The sequence below is a fragment of the Ostrinia nubilalis genome, chromosome 15 (assembly GCF_963855985.1).
Source record: "Ostrinia nubilalis chromosome 15, ilOstNubi1.1, whole genome shotgun sequence".
Taxonomy (NCBI): Eukaryota; Metazoa; Arthropoda; class Insecta; order Lepidoptera; family Crambidae; genus Ostrinia; species Ostrinia nubilalis.
In genome coordinates, this window is record NC_087102.1 from 15561806 (window position 1) to 15580338 (window position 18533).

Consider the following 18533-nt stretch of genomic DNA (forward strand, 5'->3'; position numbering starts at 1 on the left):
GATACTTAGAAGTCGACACAATTTACTCTTCAGTCTTACGAGGATAAACATTAAAAGCACTATCGTTCTATCTTAAAATAAAACTAACGGCCACCTTTGGGCACTTCATTATCATGAAAATCAATGATGCAAACATAAATTACAAAGAAAGAGAACACCGTTTCTCAAAGTCACCGCATAAAAAGTGGATGCAAAACGCAATTTCTCATCCTCAAGGATATCGACCTCGAATGTAAGATTAGACGCACTTTCCCCACAAAAGGCAAATAAATCTACAAAGCCGGTTATCTCAAAGGCTCGGATCGTTTCATTACAAAAAAACTTAGGGACGAGCCATCATTATCGGCGTTCCTTCGCCCGCCTTTATTGGCAGGCTTACTGTCAATCAAAAACACACGTCCGTGGCTTGATGCGAAGCTATCGAGGGCAGGGACCCGTGCTGTTTAAAAATGGATAGAAAATCTATATTGTGATAACCCACCCGGTAGAATAGAAAATGCTATTATTCCTAATAGTCCTTTGTAGTACTGTCTCATGGGTTTACAACTGAGAATTATCTTCCCAGTTGTCACCCGGGTGTCAATTTCCCAACTGAGCCCTTCTGATTTACGTTAATGAATACACATTTTTGAAACTAGGTATAATGTATTGAATTCCAAATACCATTGCAAGTTCTGGTAGAATCTTTTTAACGATATTTTTTTTATTTTGACTACTAGAACCCCAACCGACTTCTGAAACCGCGTGAAATATAAAGGGGAAGTAACGAGCTCCCGCCACAAAAGCGGGATCGATTCTTGATTATTCGATGCTGAGTCGATTCTAGATGGAATGACTTCGCACTGTCGAGCGATAGTTCAAGTGTGAATGCTGAGCGTGGGAGAATTTTTGATAGATGCATTCATAGGTGGTTTCAACACGCTCTTTTTTTAGTACTTTACCTACTATACTATGGTACTAGCATATGCCCACGTCTTCGCCCGCGTGTTTTTTTTCTGTCATAGAAAAGCAATATCGCGCGCGTCCCTATTGAAAAAACCGTGATAAAAACTATGCTATGTCCTTTTTCGTGACTCAAACTGTGTCTATGACCATCAAAATCGGGTGGTTTAAGCGTGAAAAGTGACAAACGGACATTACTTTTGCATTTATAATAACAGTAGGGGTTCGCAACATGATAACAACTTTCTAGACATGCATGTAACAGCTTTCAAGTGTAATTATAATTTAAATATCTTGCAATACTTAAAGTGATTTATTGAGTTCCTTTCAGACATTTTCAATCAATTAGTTTACAATGTTACTGATGTGGATAAAATCAACGCTAAACCCAATGTTTTTGTCGACACAAAAATTTTATGACCTTAACTCACGTTCTATACAGTACAACAACTACAAATTATCAACAGCAATAACATTTTTCTGTATTCCAAGATCATACGGATTTCTATCCGTCTTGAAATGCTATACGTAGGATTAGAGGAGGCAGGGCAAAAAAGGTACGCGGCATTGTTGTGGCCCGATCCGGATCCAATCTCGATTCGATTGTCTTCAGCACAAAGGGGAGTCAGATTAGACAAGCAACACGTCTATCTCAACGATCTGTTTGTTTTTCTTTGGTACACTCGGAAAAAAAGTAGGTGAGGATTTTTTTTCTTGCGAGAGAGAGAGGTACCTATTGAAAGTGTAATTACGATTTATTTTTATTTTTAATGGTTTTTCTGAATTCAGTTATAAATAAATTATTGATTAAAATAAGTTGTGTTCAAAACGTAAATGAGGATGATAGGTATGAACGTTTCGAATTTCAATTTTTAAAACTGTGTTTGGGTTAAAGTAATAAATATTATTTTATTATTCTTAGTAATTTTTGCATTTAATATGAAGGCTAAAGTAACATTTTACAAAAAATTACACACTTAAAAACATCACTTTGATTTCCTATGTTCAATTTTGATTTTCTTTTTACTTTAGTTGATAAAAATAACATAAAAGTAGACAATATTTTACACCTGACTGTACAGGCTCTAAAAGAATTTGCCGGGGAAATGCTTTTTGCTTCAAAGAAGGTATTGCTTAATATTGTTTCAATTTTTCTTTTGGTGTGTTACGTATGTTTTGCAATCCGTGAAAAAATACGATACAGGAAACGTGTTGTGCGTTTTTTTTACATAGGCACGTTTTAAATACACTGCCGTACTAAGTAAATATTACGGAAAAATATGACACTTGAGAAGTATTTATCACAAAACTAATGCCCGTTTTCACCATCAATCCCTAATTTTTATGTGACCCCACATAACAGGAATTTTAATTTCATAGTGGTCACTTACTAGGTATATCTTTTTAGATCCATATTTTTTTCGGTCTTTGTAAGTTATTAGTTGGTTCGTTTTATCCAAGTGACGTCCACTGCTAGTTAACCTTTAAATGTTAGCAAATCTGTTTATAATGTATTTTTGACGTTCTTGAAAGATAATGCAATTATCATAAAACTTCAAAATTCCACCCCGAAGCCACTTTGTCAAAACTCAATAGATTACCGTGAATGTTCGGAAAGTTCTCGAACGTTCTCGTACTTTTGAGAATGAGAATCTCGTTTCGCAAATGCATGGCCGCTAATAACGTGTCGCTATGACAAAGCGCTGAGATCTCTCTCAAGATGAATGCGTTCTTTGAGATCGTAGATTTCGTTAGCCTTTGAAAGTTTATGATGGTAGTGCTATCTGAGTAATTACGGGGACACATCAGGGCACTTTATTGAGCTTGGTTTTCTTTCTGTAGAAAACTAAGGATTACTATTAAGCCCGTATTAGTTGCATGAACGAAATGAACTTTTGAATGTCTAGGATAAGTTAATTTAAGCTCTATTAATTAATTAATAAACTATAATTTCGCATTTTGAGTTACTTTTCACTATGGAGAGACAAAGGTGGTTCGGCAATGGACCTCCTCTGGCTGAAAAGATGATGTAGATGAAGGCTCAAATCCTGTCTAGATTCGTAATGAATATTGAGAAATATTTGCATTTTTCATTCGATTGCAACAATTCAGTGCCAACCTATGAATAAAAAAGCACCTTTTGAGCACTCGTAATCACGTAACGAAATATTGGTACAACGCTGAAGACTGCAAAACGGCGGATTGCGTGCGGCGTGCAATTAGAGGCGGCGGCGGCGGCGAGCCCGCCGGGCCATGCGGGCGGCGCGACCACAGTCGGCGCACGAGCGGATTGTCGCAATAATTACTATTGGGCGGTTGACACTGCGGGTAATTGGCATGCTCTTTATGAGCTAACAAAACGCAGTTCCAGGGTAGAATTTGAAGAAGTAAGAAGCAAAGACGTTCCTTGTGCTGCAAATGTACGGAATTCAAAATTTAAATGTCATTATTGAAAACAATTTTGGAAATAAATCTGTTAGTTTGTTACAGAAAATCGTGATCTGCCAGATCAAAACACTTTTTCACACTATTCTAAAGCTGTTATACCGCAAATAATTTCAAGGCGAGAGTGAATAAGCACTTACAGGGCAGATATTATGTACCATCCTAGACTGCATCCCACTTAACATCAGGTGCGATTGTGATCAAATAACTCTTGTTATGCATAAAAAATACTTACCTACTTGTAAAATCATATCTCACCAGGAAGATACTTGCACTGGTTTTATACAACGACTAGCGGCCGCCCGCGACTTCGTACGCGTGGATCCCTTTTTACCCCCAATTTCATTTTCAATTTCATACAAATGTTCGTAAGAATTTTGCAATATCCTGTTGTAACTAAGCTTTAAGTTTACTAAGGTACCTGCATGCCAAATTTCAAGCGTCTAACTTAAGCGGTTTAGATTTTTCATACAAAAGGATTTTCCCGGTATTTCCCGTTCCCGTGGGAATTTCGGGAATTCCTTTCTTAGTGCACCTCTGCGGTACCTAAGCTACGTAATTTCCAAATTTCAAGTGCCTACGTTTAGCCGTTTAGGCTGTGTGTTGGTCTGTCAGTCAGTTTCTCCTTTTATATGTATTTATTTAGAAATGTAAATGAAAATTTTGAAATATGAGAAAATCGAATGCCTAAGATGGGACCACCCTAGAACACTCGCTTGTTTTAGATCTGTGTCAGCAGCGCGCCCCTTATTAATCACGAGCGGTGATTGTCCAGCCTGTGTGCGCGGGCGCCGCGGCGCGGAACAAATTAGATGCGTGCGTTTTGTTCCAATGTACAGCTGTTCCATTGTAACGTGGTCTCATCGATTTGAGCTGACGAATATGATTCACACTTTTTCTGTGTACGAAATCTTTGGTTTTATGTGTATACAGTTTTACCTACAGTTTTAAAGCTGGGTATATTTTAGCCAATATACTCCTCTATCATACAGGTTTATTTTATTTATTTTATTTTTCTTTATTCAGAAAACCACAGCTCTCAGGTTTGCTTATTTTTATTTTATTTTATTTTATTTAGGATAACAAACAATTGTACAATTCAGATATGCAGTAAAGTTATACATCGACATTTAGTTATTGTACAACCCGCACCGCTATCCCCATCTTACAAACATGCTTTGCCTCTTTGCACCACTAGCTGATCTATGGAAATGAACAGAACAACAGTGGAGCCCACGGCCACGGATACCTCTATTCATTCCCACAAATCATTTAAATTGGAATTTTCCAAGTGAACAGAGTTATTTATATAAACAGTCAGACAGTTAACACAGCATAATAATATTTTATAACAATATTCTGATTTAAACAATGAATTTAATTTAATTAAATGAGATTTATCAGTTTTACTATTGAAAATCCACTAAGTTTACTGTTCAAAATCTGAGTACTAAAGGACAATGGGCAAAATGGTACCCGGCTCCAATAGACATGAGTCTAGTATCGTTTGAAAGGTCTTACCAAGATGAACAACTTTTACTATGACCACCAGCCTCAGATCTGGTTGTGTACGAAGATATACATACTTTTTTGCAGAATGGTACCCGGCTCCAATAGTAATGTTTGTAGTGTCATTTGAAAGGTCTTACCAAGACGAAGAACATTTACTATGGCCACCAGCCTCAGATCTGGTTGCGTTCGAAGATAAAGATACTTTTTGTGTAACCTAAGTATCATACAGTATGAAGGGGGACGCGCTCGGGGCAGGGCACCGACGAGATGGTCGGACGCGGTGAGGAAGACGGTGGGCGGGAGTTTGCATCGTGCGGTCCACACAGCTTATGACCGCAGTCTGTGGAGGAACACTATCTGTGGTCGCGATCCTCATCAGTGAGGGAGGAAGAAAAAGAAGAAGTATCATACGTGTCCATCGTATGGTACTTAGGTTATGCGAGTCAGGAAGGGTTTACTGTTCCAGCATCCTTCCTTAACTCTATAATTATTGATGGGGATGATTGTGAAATAAATATTTTTATTTAAAGAAGTACTACCCCCTTATTAATAAAAAGTTACACCTAGGTCAACTAGGGTTTAACTTTTATTAATAAAGGGGTTAAAGTTTTATTACTTCTTAAGGGTTTTATTATGGGTTGGTAAAGCAAATAAACCCACAAGACCCAACAAGTCCACCCACAAGATGGACCGACGACCTCACAAAGGTAGCGGGAAGGCGCTGGATGCAGGCCGCCACCAACCGGCCATTGTGGAAATCATTGGGGGAGGCCTATGTTCAACTGGACGTCCTATGGCTAAAATGATGACGATGATGATGATGAAAGCGAATAAAGGTCTAATAGCTTGGGTAGTTCATCGTAGGTATAATCCTTTCCGTTTCAATGCTTCTTTTAGTTATATTAATAGATTGTAGTCATAATACATACTCGTATACATGGATGATTGTGTTATACTGTCATTATAATACTTAGTGGAATTACTGCTTTCAAAACGTGAATTAGATCTGGCCCCATAGCAGACATTTTCCTACATCTAAATGCCTTTTAAAATATATATTGGTTATGGCTATTGGAGCGGGTACCACTTTCCATACATTTGTGCCCATCATCCTTTAACAAAATTATAAAATTATAAATTTTACAATCCTTAGGTTTAATTCAGGTAGCTAAGTATATTAAATTAAGACATAAATTCCTCCAATTTAAGACGTACTTCCTTTTTAAAAGCTATTGGCGTAAGTTTAAACAAATCTATATCTGCAAAATATGTATTGTATGACTCCATAAGACGATGAAGTGGGGCACGCTTTCCGGCGTTAGTTCGACATGATCTGGGCATAAATAAACGATGTACATGAGTGTCACGGATACGTTGAGACCGGCTAGGGACGCGATAATGCAATTGATTAGTTAGTTCATTACAGTCAAGTTTATTTTGACAAATATTAAACAATACACCTTGGTCTAAAGAATGTCTCCTAGCCTCGAGCGACGCGAGTGAGAACTTCTGCAACAGTACTTCATAAGAGGACTTCGCATGAAAACATTTGTAATTAGTAGTTTTAAGGAATTTGCGTTGCACACGTTCTAACTGATCTACATATTTAGCGTAGAGAGGGTTCCAGATGACACTTGCATATTCCAACTGAGACCTGACCAGTGATTTATATAAAAGAAGATAGGTTGATGCCTTAGTTAGCTTAGTTTCATTAGCAACCAAGAACAATCTGCATTGTGTTGTTTAATCGGACTATCAACGTAATTCTCAACTTGGCTTGACTTCTCAACATTTTTTAATTGTTTTAGTGCTTAGGTACATTATCAACACTATATTAATGAAAGGATTAAGAATGGACTGATGAACCGAACAAATCAAACATTATTTCTGATGAACCGAAATTCGCCCACGCAGCTGGTGAGTATTTTCCAAATTTTAATGGAATTCACTCGTAACTTTAGGTAGGTAGCTTCTAAATTATGACTTGGTAGAACTCGTTAACAGTTTCCCATACTATCCGTCATCTGCATGACTAAATGCATCGAACATTAGCGCCATCTAACTCCGAATCCCAAACGGTTATTCTACGACCCAGTTTAACTTCCCGCTAGTTATTACTTGAAACGTGAACAGAACTTAAAAGCAAGTCTGACTCAGTTGCTTTAGTGTTTCAAGTAGTGAGGTGCTATAAGGATTTATCCTATTGTCGACTGTCGATATAGCATACTGATGAGAGCAAACAAATACTGAGAAATTCAAGAGAAGTTTCGAAATTCACCCAAAGTCTTTACCTTAGGTACATGTTGATGGTAGGTAATAATAGGTAATAATTTTTGCATAACTTGTTTTTCATTTAGTTTCATTGATCTTGTCCGTGTTAGGTAGTCAGTAAACAATGAATTTATAGTTCTTGCAACTCACGAAAGCGAGTGAGCTTTACTTGTGTGTCTACGTGTAACATACACATAACGATAGGAGCCACCACACATGTAAAGTTCACTCGCATTCGTGAATTGCAACATCTATACATAAAAATCAGAGTTTATTCATTGCCTTTAATGGAATGTCTTCCGTTTTCAGAATTTGTTATAATGTAAATAAAATTTGGTAATTTTAATTAGTGTATCATTTCCGGAATGAAAAACCTTCTGATCGAAAATCGATAAAAAACATCGTAACATCACTAAAACCAACGTGTACAACTAGTTTCACCTCGTAATCTTAGCTGTAAGACTTAATTTTATTGCGTGCTAATTACTTAAGTTTCTCTGTGTTATTGAAAGTACTTTATTTACTTTAAAGAATAGAATAGAATATAATATTATTTATTTGGCACAATACACAACACATGATATAGGCACAATACAAGATTAAAACATAGAAAAAACAAAAAAGAAAAATAAAATAGATTATAAGTGCCCTGTGCCAAAAAGGTCCCTGACTCAGCATTAGTCGTGACAAAGATGCCACGACACTGATTTTCAGCAAGGACCTTTGGGGCACTGGGGTCGCCGTAAAAATAAAAAAAATAAAAGAATAAAGAAACACACAGACTATACTATAGTGTTGAATATTAAATAGCTTAATTTTAGTTTTAAGCTAGTTGCCTATTAATATTTTGACTCTACGGCACAACAAGGATATATTTTTATTGTTCTCTTTGGCATGTAAAATACCAAAAATGATTGAAACCACTTTAAAAGTACAAATTGCGCTTTGAAAAAATATATCCACAGGCCCCAATTTACAAATGCGCCTCAACTTCACAAAACGAGCGTACAGTCAACTGCACATCCCTTACGTACAGACCTTACATTTATGTTGCAATATAGCCTCTATTACAACGACAAAAGCCTCTGTATTTAGCTTGATGTGATGTCCGTACATCACATCTGAATATCAAACAACAATAGATGGCACTGCAACTCGTCTACTACTCGATAATGGACCCTCTCTCCTGAAAATAAGGTGTATAATAGACCAGGTAGAGACGGGGAGAGGTAGTTAGACCACAATTACATTAGCGTGTCAAAGGCGAGCTCAGTTTTTCGTACGTATCTAATGAACAGGCATAATTTATGTCCATTTGTAAGTACGGACGGAGCGGCCCTTCTCTGAAATCGGTCTTAAAATCAAGCGGGAGCGATAATTGTAGATTAAAAATTACCATTGAAATTTTTTTCGTTATATTTTGTTTTATTAAATCAATATTAGTGTTATTTTCAGGAAATGTCCCTACTTGTGATTTTTACGTAATTTTTTTTTGTGGCGACTAGGGCATGATTTGAATTTAGGGATTGTGTTTAAGGTGTTTTCAAGGAACTATAATGTGTAGGAAAATAGCTTGAAATTCATGCCCAAATGATATTTTGACTCCAATAATAAGAGATCTAGAACTCTTAGAAACTAGTAACTGATCTAAAATCGCTTATTCTACCGCTCCCGCTAGCATTGCGACCCAACAGAACCCGGTCGCAACCCATCCTGGGCAAAAGTCTACTCTGTAAAAAGATTTCGAAATATCCATATCCATTCGTCTCTTTCACTCATCCTGTGATGGTTATATGACTGAGAGGAATCGATATAGCCGTCAAATCGACAGGATATTTCAGGGTAGACCCCTAGCTAACGATATAGTCGGAATGAATAGCCGCTCGCCGACGGAAATGTGCGCTGCCGATATTAAAATTGATTTCACAAGCCGTTTTATTGGCGCAATGGATGCTGCAGCTCACAAGCTGGTAAGTACGAAAGGACAATGTTCGTTCTCCATACATTGTTCGCCTAAAGAACCAACAATTTTGACATATTACTACCCGAAAGCGAAATAATACGATTCTGTGTGTAAGAACAATGATTCCTGATGGACACTTGCCATAAAATTAATGATTAAGAATATTAAATCACAGCGATTTTATAATATGTCGTTTATGACAACATGGCGTCTAATGTATTGTGTGAATGTATGAACACCGACATGCGAAAAATGTTTTGTATTGTAGTTTCAGCCAAATCGTATATAATAATGGAACAGGTTTTAGAAATATAACTCGATATTCCACTTTTATAACATGCCTACATAATGCACGTAAATAAATAGCATGAATCATAAGTTGTTTTCCACCATTGACATCTGATACAGCAAATAACAAACTCCTATTGTATTGTATTTATCGAAGCCAAATCGTTTATGAAATGGTTTTGGAAATAACTCGGCGTTCCACTTTTATAATATACCTAGTACCTACATATTGCAAATAAATATGCACGTAATTAAATAACATGAATCAATTTTCTCTCCATCTTTGACATCTGACACATGAAATAACAAACTCCTATCTCCTTGGCCATACCATCTTTAGTCTATGCAAGGAGCAAGAAGTTTGGTCTGCAAAATCTAGTTAATCTCGTAAATGGATTTTTCCATACAACAAAGGAAAAACCTCATGTTCCTATATAATATTTTGTAATGAAGGTTAGAAGTATAATAGTGATATTTTAAAATTCTAACTTCTTAAACATAACAATGTCTCGAAAATTGTTAGGACACAATGTGTCTTAATGCAATACAAATATTATTCATTGGAATTTATCTGAAGAAGAATTAGTAAGTGAAACTCAGGTTGCGAATAAGTATATTTATTAATAATAACAAAAATAAATGTGTCATACCTAAATACTTAAACCATAGCCTAAAACTTATCGATCTTCCGGAAAATAGTTACTTAAATCACAACGCAAAAAGCAGCTATACTAAACACTTGCCGAATAGTACGCGTTTCCTTCAAGATGAGCATGATGCCTCAGTGGGCCCATCGTAATAAAAATATTTTTATAACAATGTGGGTCAGTTACTTGGCCATGCCCGTAGCTGATCTTATACCAGCCCTCGAACTGCGTAACCACCAGAGATGTGTAAGGAAAGTAAGGGGGATATACTTAATATCTTAATAATATCTTTGGACAATTTCACACAGCGCTATCTTGCCACAAGTAAACAACTAATATGCTTGTGTTTTGGATGCTAGCTTAACGGATATTCTGCTTTAATACTTTTTTAATACACATATTATACATGGTAACACCATGACCTGTCACAGAAATTAAGAGTCATTATTTCAATTTCTGCCCGGCCGGGAATCGAACCCGGGACCTCTCGGCATAGTAGTCCGTTCCGAATCACTACACCAAACGGCAGATGATGTATTTGTAAAGAACCAACAGAATCGAATCGAACCAATAGCAGAGGTAAATGATAGTATTTAGTTATTTTTACCTGTTTGTGTTTTTTCATCTCGGCTTTAAGGCTGCGTTCCACCAGAGATGTGCGAGGATGCGTAGCGAGGGATGTGTTGTAAACAACCTCGAGGTAAATGAATCGATTCTATTGATTCTTTACAAACACATTCTTTGCTACGTATCCTCGCACATGTCTGGTAGAAACGCAGCCTTAAAGCCGAGATGAAAAAACACAAACGTAATCGCGCCGTGAGTTCTTAGCCTAAAGCCGAGATGAAAAAACTACACTTACATATTTGTGGTTTTTATATATAAAAATAACTAAATACTATCATTTTGCATTTCATCAATATTTTGAAGCAAAATGTCGTCCAAAAACTGTGCCGGGGGGTTTAGATTCTCTTGGAATCGGGCCCAACTTAAATACCATATAATGGTCATTACATGGGCGCAGCAACCTATGGTTCTGCGCCCAACAACACAATTGCAGCAATATTGCTTAATTGCGTATGTCCCAATTTCTGATCCGTCAACCAAAACATAAACAAAATAAGTTTTGTGACTGATGTGGCGGCTGTGTATTTTTCCCCTCAGTAGCCAAACATTTTCAGAATGAAGCAAATGTAATTCAGTGACCAACTGTCGGTCAACCTCCCGACAAACTTCTATAATATAGTTTCCGTCTTGGCGAATATGCTCCCCATAGTAAGATCTCGCTTGTTTAATTTGATATACGCCTAACGATATCAAAATTAAATCGCTATATTCCAGTTGTGGAAAATTATTGAGGTTATTTATTTGAACGGTTATGCTTTCAAAATTAGCCCTCTTTCGATTTAAATTATTGGTTTCCACAAATTCTGCCAACGTATTATTTGTAAATATTTTTTCTTGAATAACTGAGACGATTTCTCTAGCGTCATCTCTGTCTACTAAAAGTGGATGGAATCTGTTAATTAGAGCTGCTGCTACTTTAAAATCGGCCATTAAATGTTTCGACGCTTTGTTAAAATAATCCTGCCGTAGCAATTTAAAGTCTCTTTTGAATCTCCCGTTCACAACCTCTACGACCCATCGACAGAGAGTAACTTTACGGGACTCATTGGCATTTTCAGTATTCATTTGGTATTCCCCCGATTCTAGTGATAGAGGGTAATGCACCGAATAATGTAGGTTTTCTAAAATCGGAATACAGTCTCGAAATCCTCTGTCAAGAATAAATATATCTCCTTCTTTAAAATACTGTCGTAGAGGTTGTGAAGGGTCCCTGACCTCATCTTTTAATATGTCAGCGTCTGATTTCGTTGCAGGAAACGGACCTAGCACGTCGACAATATAACCATCGCAGCATACAATGAGGAACGGTTTGACCAGGTTCCGGTACTTGTGCAAAGAATACGTCTTTTTTTGATAAGAATAATTGGAGCTCTTTTGTACATATATATATGTGCCATCCATTATTACAATTGCCTTTCTATCTTCAATATTACTTCCTGGGTTTCCGAATAAGGCATTGGGAATATATAGATTCTTTTCGGCAATTTGGTTTCTCGATATATGTTGAAGTCCTAAATGTTGCGGAACGAAATGCTCTGTCATAACATCTCGTGCTTTATTTAATAGCTTTGTTAAAGTCGTTCTACTCATATTCAACAATGTGGAAATTCTTTCGTCTGAATCTCCAGTTCGTAATTTCATTAAGTATGCACCAAGTGCTGTAGCACGGTTTCGGAATTCAGGCAATTCTGCTTCTAAGTCTCTGAATTGCTGTTTTGTATGTCCCAACCAATAATAAAATAGATTTTCATCCATCCCATCAATATCATTAAAAGTAATTGTGTTTTTATCACTTTTTAGTAATTCACAAAAATCTTCAATATATGCAGCTGTAAAACAGTGATTTGAAGTTTCTTCAAACAATTGTAACCATTCCTGTCTTTCTAAATGGAAGCTGCATATGCGACAATCTCGTGGAATATAGTATTTGTGGTCACTAAAAAGCCTTACTCGTAACATATGTGGAACGACTTGTTGAGATGTACTGGTACAGGTTGGAAACATGCAGCGTGCATGTGTATAAGGAGCTCTTGAGTAATTTTGTAGTATAATTCTATCAAGTTGTGGAACATTATTAGCTCTTGTTTCATTCAAAGCGGCCTCTGCTCGCTGGTAACATCTATGACATACGCGGTCTGACGGTTGAAGCTGTGGAAAAAAATAATATTATAATACATAGTGCCTTAATACAAAAAAGTTGAACGCGTGATGAACATTGGTTTAAAATAACAGTTCCATACCAAATGTTAATTAAACTAGTGATCAACGCGACTTTTTGTAATAGATATGGATATAGAGTTTATTACTAATTGATGGTGTTTTACCTGACGAGGTTGAACCCAATTTTGAACAACGTGTGAAATGTGGCGATAGACTTCTTCTTGCAAATCGTGACTTCGAGCATTAAACAATGATCGACCACATATTATGCAAATGTTTTGGTGACCCACAATGGGAGTAGTATCTTCTGAGGCTGTTGCAGCACTTAATCTTTCAGATATCAATGTATGACATGCATCACAAATGAAGTCAGCTGAAGTAGCCTGTAAATTAAAAGAATTATTTCGTCAAGAAAAGAATAAGATTCATAAATTATCTCAAAGTGATAAAAGTAAACAAATTGTTTTACTCTTTTAAATAGGCATAACACTTACCACTCTTGGTGTAATCTGTTGTTGTACTTGTAACAGGATTGCATTATTTTCTACTAAAACATGTCGTCTCAATCGGGTCACATCAATATTACAGTTAATACATCTCAATGGTACGCCTGAAGCTGCAGTATCCCTTGATGATGATGGCAATGAATAATGTTTTGCAGATCTGTCAGCTCTTTGCCAACAAGGATGACAAATGTGATGTGATGCACGAACCTAAAATCGTATTGTAAATGAATTAATTACTGATTTCTGAGTTTCTGAAAATAATTTCAGTATTTTAAAAAAATTCATGCCTGCAATGGTAGAAGTCTTTCCAAGATAATGTTTCTGATTTTCACATGATGTTCAGTATCTGTTCTCAATGCAATTAATTGATGTGATCGTTTACGAGGTGGCAAAACCACTTTACAAAGAGCACAGTTCCTCCCACCTGAGCTCGAGTTTGTAGTTGCTTGACTGGCTTCAGTCCAACAAGTCGTACATATTAAATCATGAGGCTGCACCTGGAATTTTATATAATTTTTAAAGGCTTTAAATAATTTTATAAAACATATTGTCTATTTTTTAAAGAAAAGTATTTTATAACTAACCGAAAGTGGAGCCCTCCATTGTTGAATGCAGTGAAGAATCTGTTCATCTTCCAGCACCATAGAGCCACTAGCTGAGCCACAATTTACACAAAATATAGATTCCATCATTTCCATCGTTCGTTTGTAATGAATGCAGATAATGTACCTTAGTACAGTCCGTGATTCAACTCACATAGGTCCTTAAAGAGAGATATCGATACAGTTATTCAAGTAGTTGTTATTTATAAAAAATACCTACATCCTACATTTGAAATTGTTTTTTCCAAATGGGAAACTGCTGGATGATGGATACAGTGCCTGGCATGGAAAATCGCACATCGACCTTTTGTGAAAGAGATTTATGGAACATGCAATGTTTTTAATTATGCGTATATATATATTAAAGAACCCCATGTAGAATAGATTACAATTTATTACAAGTATGTTAAAACTAGCTATGACCGCCAAACCTGCCACAAAGCCCGCCAGCCCCCACCTGTGAAGGTTTTTAAAGATGTCCCCTGCATCGTAGTTCGGGCAAATGCCTCGACGGCCCCCTGTTCACTCAAATTGTGGGTTACAGGTTGCCCGACAGGCTCACCGAGAGATCTGCCGCGCTTGGGTTTCTGTCTGCGCTGGTAAACTAGTAGGCCCCCCGGTGACTGGAGGGCGTTTCCCTATTCACAACCCGGAGATGCGTCCTATGGCAGACCAAAAACTGCACACGGAACTTTATAGATGTCCAACACCGTATGAACTGAAAACCACGGAAAATCGGCAATGATTACCGAAAAACCGATTTTAGAAAATACTTTCGGTTCTGATTAGGGCATGTAATATCGGAAGGTTTCCGGTACGTGGCTTCCACTCCAGAACCTTGCTGCCCCATCGGCCATCAGTTTTACGTGCTAGGGCGGAGTCGCTGGAAGACCTCGGCACAATGCTCAAAGACCTTAATCGAATCTCCCAACAGGTAGGCCTTCGGATGAACATGGACAAAACGAAGCTTATGACCATGTTGCACCCTACCTGTTTTCGCTTGGGAGCTCGATTCTCGAGATTGTTGACAAGTATGTCTACCTCGGACAAACGATTCAGCTAGGTAGATTCAATTTCGAGAAAGCGGTAAATCGACGAATCTTACTCGGCTGGGCCGCTTCCGGGAAACTACACAACATCTTTTCGTCCAAAATACCTCAGTGCTTAAAGACGAAAGTCTTCAATCAGTGTGTGTTACCAGTGATGATATACGGCTCGGAAACATGGCCTCTTAAAGTCGCACAACGTGCTATGAAGAGGGCTGTGCTTAGTGTTTCTTTACGAGATCGAATCAGAAATGAGAAGCTCCGTAAACGAACTAAAGCCGGTGACATGATGACGGAATAACCTCGGAGCTTCTGAACGCGGGTGGTACACCGATACTGAAGGTCCTTCAGAGGCTCTTCAACTCCGTCTTACTCGAGGGAATAACGCCAGAGGCATGGAACAGAAGCGTGGTGGTGCTCTGCTTCAAGAAAGGAGATAACACTTTTACCGAAGAATTACAGACCCATCTCACTTTTGAGCCATGATTTCCAGCCTTCCGAACAAGCCAGTTTCCGGAAAGGTTATAGTATCATAGACCACATCCATACGCTGCGGCAGGTTATAAACGCAGCGTGAGACGTCCACCCACAAGGTGGACCGACGACCTGATAAAGGAAGCAGGAAGGCGCAGATGCAGACTGCTACCAACCGTGCGATGTGGAAGTCATTGGGGGAGGCCTATGTTCAGCAGTGGACGTCCTGTGGCTGAAATGATGGTAATGATGATTGTGCCTGTGCGAAGCAGGGGCGGATTTAAAACTCCACTAAATTCTGAAATCATTTTGCATGAGCCACCCGGCATTCCCAGAAATAACAGTTTGAATTTTCGCGTTAAAATGGGCTGAGAGTTCTGATGACGAAAGTCTTATAATGTCACTTAGTCGGTTATGAAAATGTTTTATTTTGTTTATATACCTATATTATAATCCTGATAAATGTAGCTTTCAGGACATAATTATCTTTATTTTATTAGATTATCACCAGTGGTTTAAAAAAATACTTTTTACTTTTTGTGAATTTTATTGTGCTCAATGAAATGAACGAAATGAATCTGCCATCCTTGAATTATCCAAAAATGATACCACACTTGCCCTAATACCTATAGGCTGGTTTTAGTATCGCGCTGACTGCTCGCTGATCTTCGGCGCTGACAGATCAATATGTATGTAATTGAAGGGAAAGTTCCTGAGTGACGCTGATCGCTCGGCGCCGACGCTTCATACATTTCGGCTGTCAGCGCTGACGGTCAGCGTGACTCTAAAACCAGCCATAGTTTTGAAAGTGAAGCGCGGCAGAAGGAAACTTGCCCCCCCCCCCCCCCCCCCTGTCCCGATGTCTACCGACGGAAATCCACTCAGAAGCATCCAAAGAACCACCGTTGCAAAAATGAGCCTACTATACCAAAGTGGAGGTGTCTCCATACATACAAACAATTGCACTAAATTCCCTATAATAATATGTGATGATTGCCGATGTGCAGTTTTTCCGCCACGTACTATATTTTGTTTTTATGACGTCTTGTCCATTATTTTCGTTTAATCAATGTCTTTTTCTGTGACACATATGAAAAGTATTGATAACTTTTTTTAAAAAGAGGTAGATACTGAAATAACAATGTTATTTACGTTTTTAAGAAAAAACATCGATTTCACAGTATCCGATTTTCATCATAACAGCATCAGCAAATACATAAAGGTAGCAGGAAGGCGCTGGATGCAAGCGCCTTCCTGCTACCTTTATGTATTTATTTTTATAAGTTACATTATCTAGGTGTAGACACTGAACAGAAATCAAATCAAAAATAAACATTGAAGAGACACTTACATGTTTTAGAACACCAGGATCAAAGTAGTCTATATATAATAATTATCATTCTTCCTTTTTCTTTAAAATATTCTGATGTACCTAACTAATTCAATCCAATTTAAAATTCTTGTTACTCTACGACGTACCTTTTTACGTAGAGTGTACGTAGTTTGGAACAACTTTTAGTTCGGTGTTGTAACGGCGGCACCTCTCTCATTTACTTTTTCCAATGGTACGAAATGGGCACCACATTGTTTGAGATATTTGGAACTTTTAGCAATACGTCAATTAACTTAAAACGCTATTTTATTGAAATAAAAATACAAGAAGCCTGATGCCATAGCAAACTGAAATCGAGTTAGTGACAGCTGACGTGACATCATTGTCGGCATTATGAAAGATAGAAAGAAAGAAAAAATGTTTAATCAGTATCATCGACAATTTGACACAAATAAGGATTGAACAACTTTTAATTGAATTATTAAAAATAACGATTCTTAATTTAAGAATTATCGATTAAAATAAAATATGTATTTGTTTTTTGTATTCATTTCTCTTACTTTAACTGACATTGGATTTAACATAGGATTTTGACACTATTACAGATCTATGATTAATGAAGACTCCATGATGTTGTCATTACCAATATCACAGTAATAAGGTCCCAATTATTTTTATTTTATTTACGAACTTCGACCTGTTGCCTGTCTTCTGATAGTATCTTGCAGTACTGTCAATATCATTTTAGCTTTTAATGCAAATCTAGTTTTCGAAGCAATTTAGTTGATTTATGTTATTTTAAAAATCGATAACTCATTGTCTATGACATCCGCAGGAACATCACTTTACCTGGACTTCTAGTAAAACGAACGGAAGTTGTAATAGTATTATAGAATAAACGTTAAAAGACTTATTTATTTAATTTTTTAATGCTCAAGTGTCCATTAACATGAAAGGGTGCTTAATGTATTAAAAAAATAAGAAAATTATTATGATGGGTTAATGTTTTTTGGCGGTTTTTGAGGCCATTTCTGACAATGTCCTTTATTAAAACGGGAAAGGTTTTCGTTTGTGGAAAATTTTCAGTGCTTAAATTTTTTGAGTTGAGGACTAATTCTAAACCGTCAAAGAATAAGGAACGTTCACTGGGAACAAAATCCAGTAATACGGGATAATCCCACCTCTCGTTCCCACCGCTGCAACTCCTGTGTAGCCAGGATCTACAGTTCAACCGCCAAATTTAGGTACAGATACACTATTAAAGTAATGAGTTTTAAAGCTTAAGTTTGTAGATAATTTAGCATTTATAGATTTTCTAATCTTTTGCCAATTAGTATTAGTGAAATAAGATGAGAAAGCTTTAACAGTTTGCAATCCAATCTATTCAATCTACTTCATATCTATCGTTCAGAACTTTAATGTTGCAAAATCTAAAAATTTAAAATAATTACTTACGTATTTCAGCCGTCAGCAATCGAATTTAAAAGTGGATTGTTCGTTTTGTCTGTGAAAAATGGTGATGGTGCGAATTGTTTGCAAATTGGAGAGTTGTGTGTATGGGGGCTCGATAGTTTAAGGCTTTATTGCTGTTCATAACCGGGCTCGCTGCCATGATTCAATGGTGTCCTTTCAGACTAGTATCGGCTGAATAGGAGTGGGACCGAGAGTAATTGAATATATTTTCTGCCTGACATGGTTCCAGTTGGTTGTGTAGTAG

At 37.2% G+C, this 18533-nt stretch overlaps 2 protein-coding genes across 2 annotated transcripts in view; one reads left to right on the top strand and one right to left on the bottom strand.

Moving 5' to 3' along the window:
* LOC135078747 (protein Dok-7-like) overlaps positions 1-18533 on the top strand; it is a 480894-nt gene that overhangs the window by 421985 nt on the left and 40376 nt on the right. The window lies entirely within an intron of this gene.
* On the bottom strand, positions 10023-16318 carry LOC135079042 (uncharacterized). Its single transcript, XM_063973673.1, has 5 exons — positions 13946-16318; positions 13649-13858; positions 13350-13568; positions 13020-13238; positions 10023-12843 (listed from the first exon to the last, which is right to left on the bottom strand). The coding sequence occupies exons 1-5, from the start codon at positions 14057-14059 to the stop codon at positions 10960-10962; spliced, it is 2646 nt and encodes an 881-aa protein (XP_063829743.1). The 5' UTR covers positions 14060-16318; the 3' UTR covers positions 10023-10959.

Bases quoted from the DNA above. Each gene is read 5' to 3' on its own strand.
- LOC135079042 (XM_063973673.1), bottom strand. From the start codon at position 14,059: ATGGAAATGATGGAATCTATATTTTGTGTAAATTGTGGCTCAGCTAGT. The intron at 13,239-13,349 runs GTAAGTGTTATG...TTTAATTTACAG, and splicing joins AACAGATTACACCAAGAGTG to GCTACTTCAGCTGACTTCAT. The intron at 12,844-13,019 runs GTAAAACACCAT...TTTTTTCCACAG, and splicing joins ATTGGGTTCAACCTCGTCAG to CTTCAACCGTCAGACCGCGT.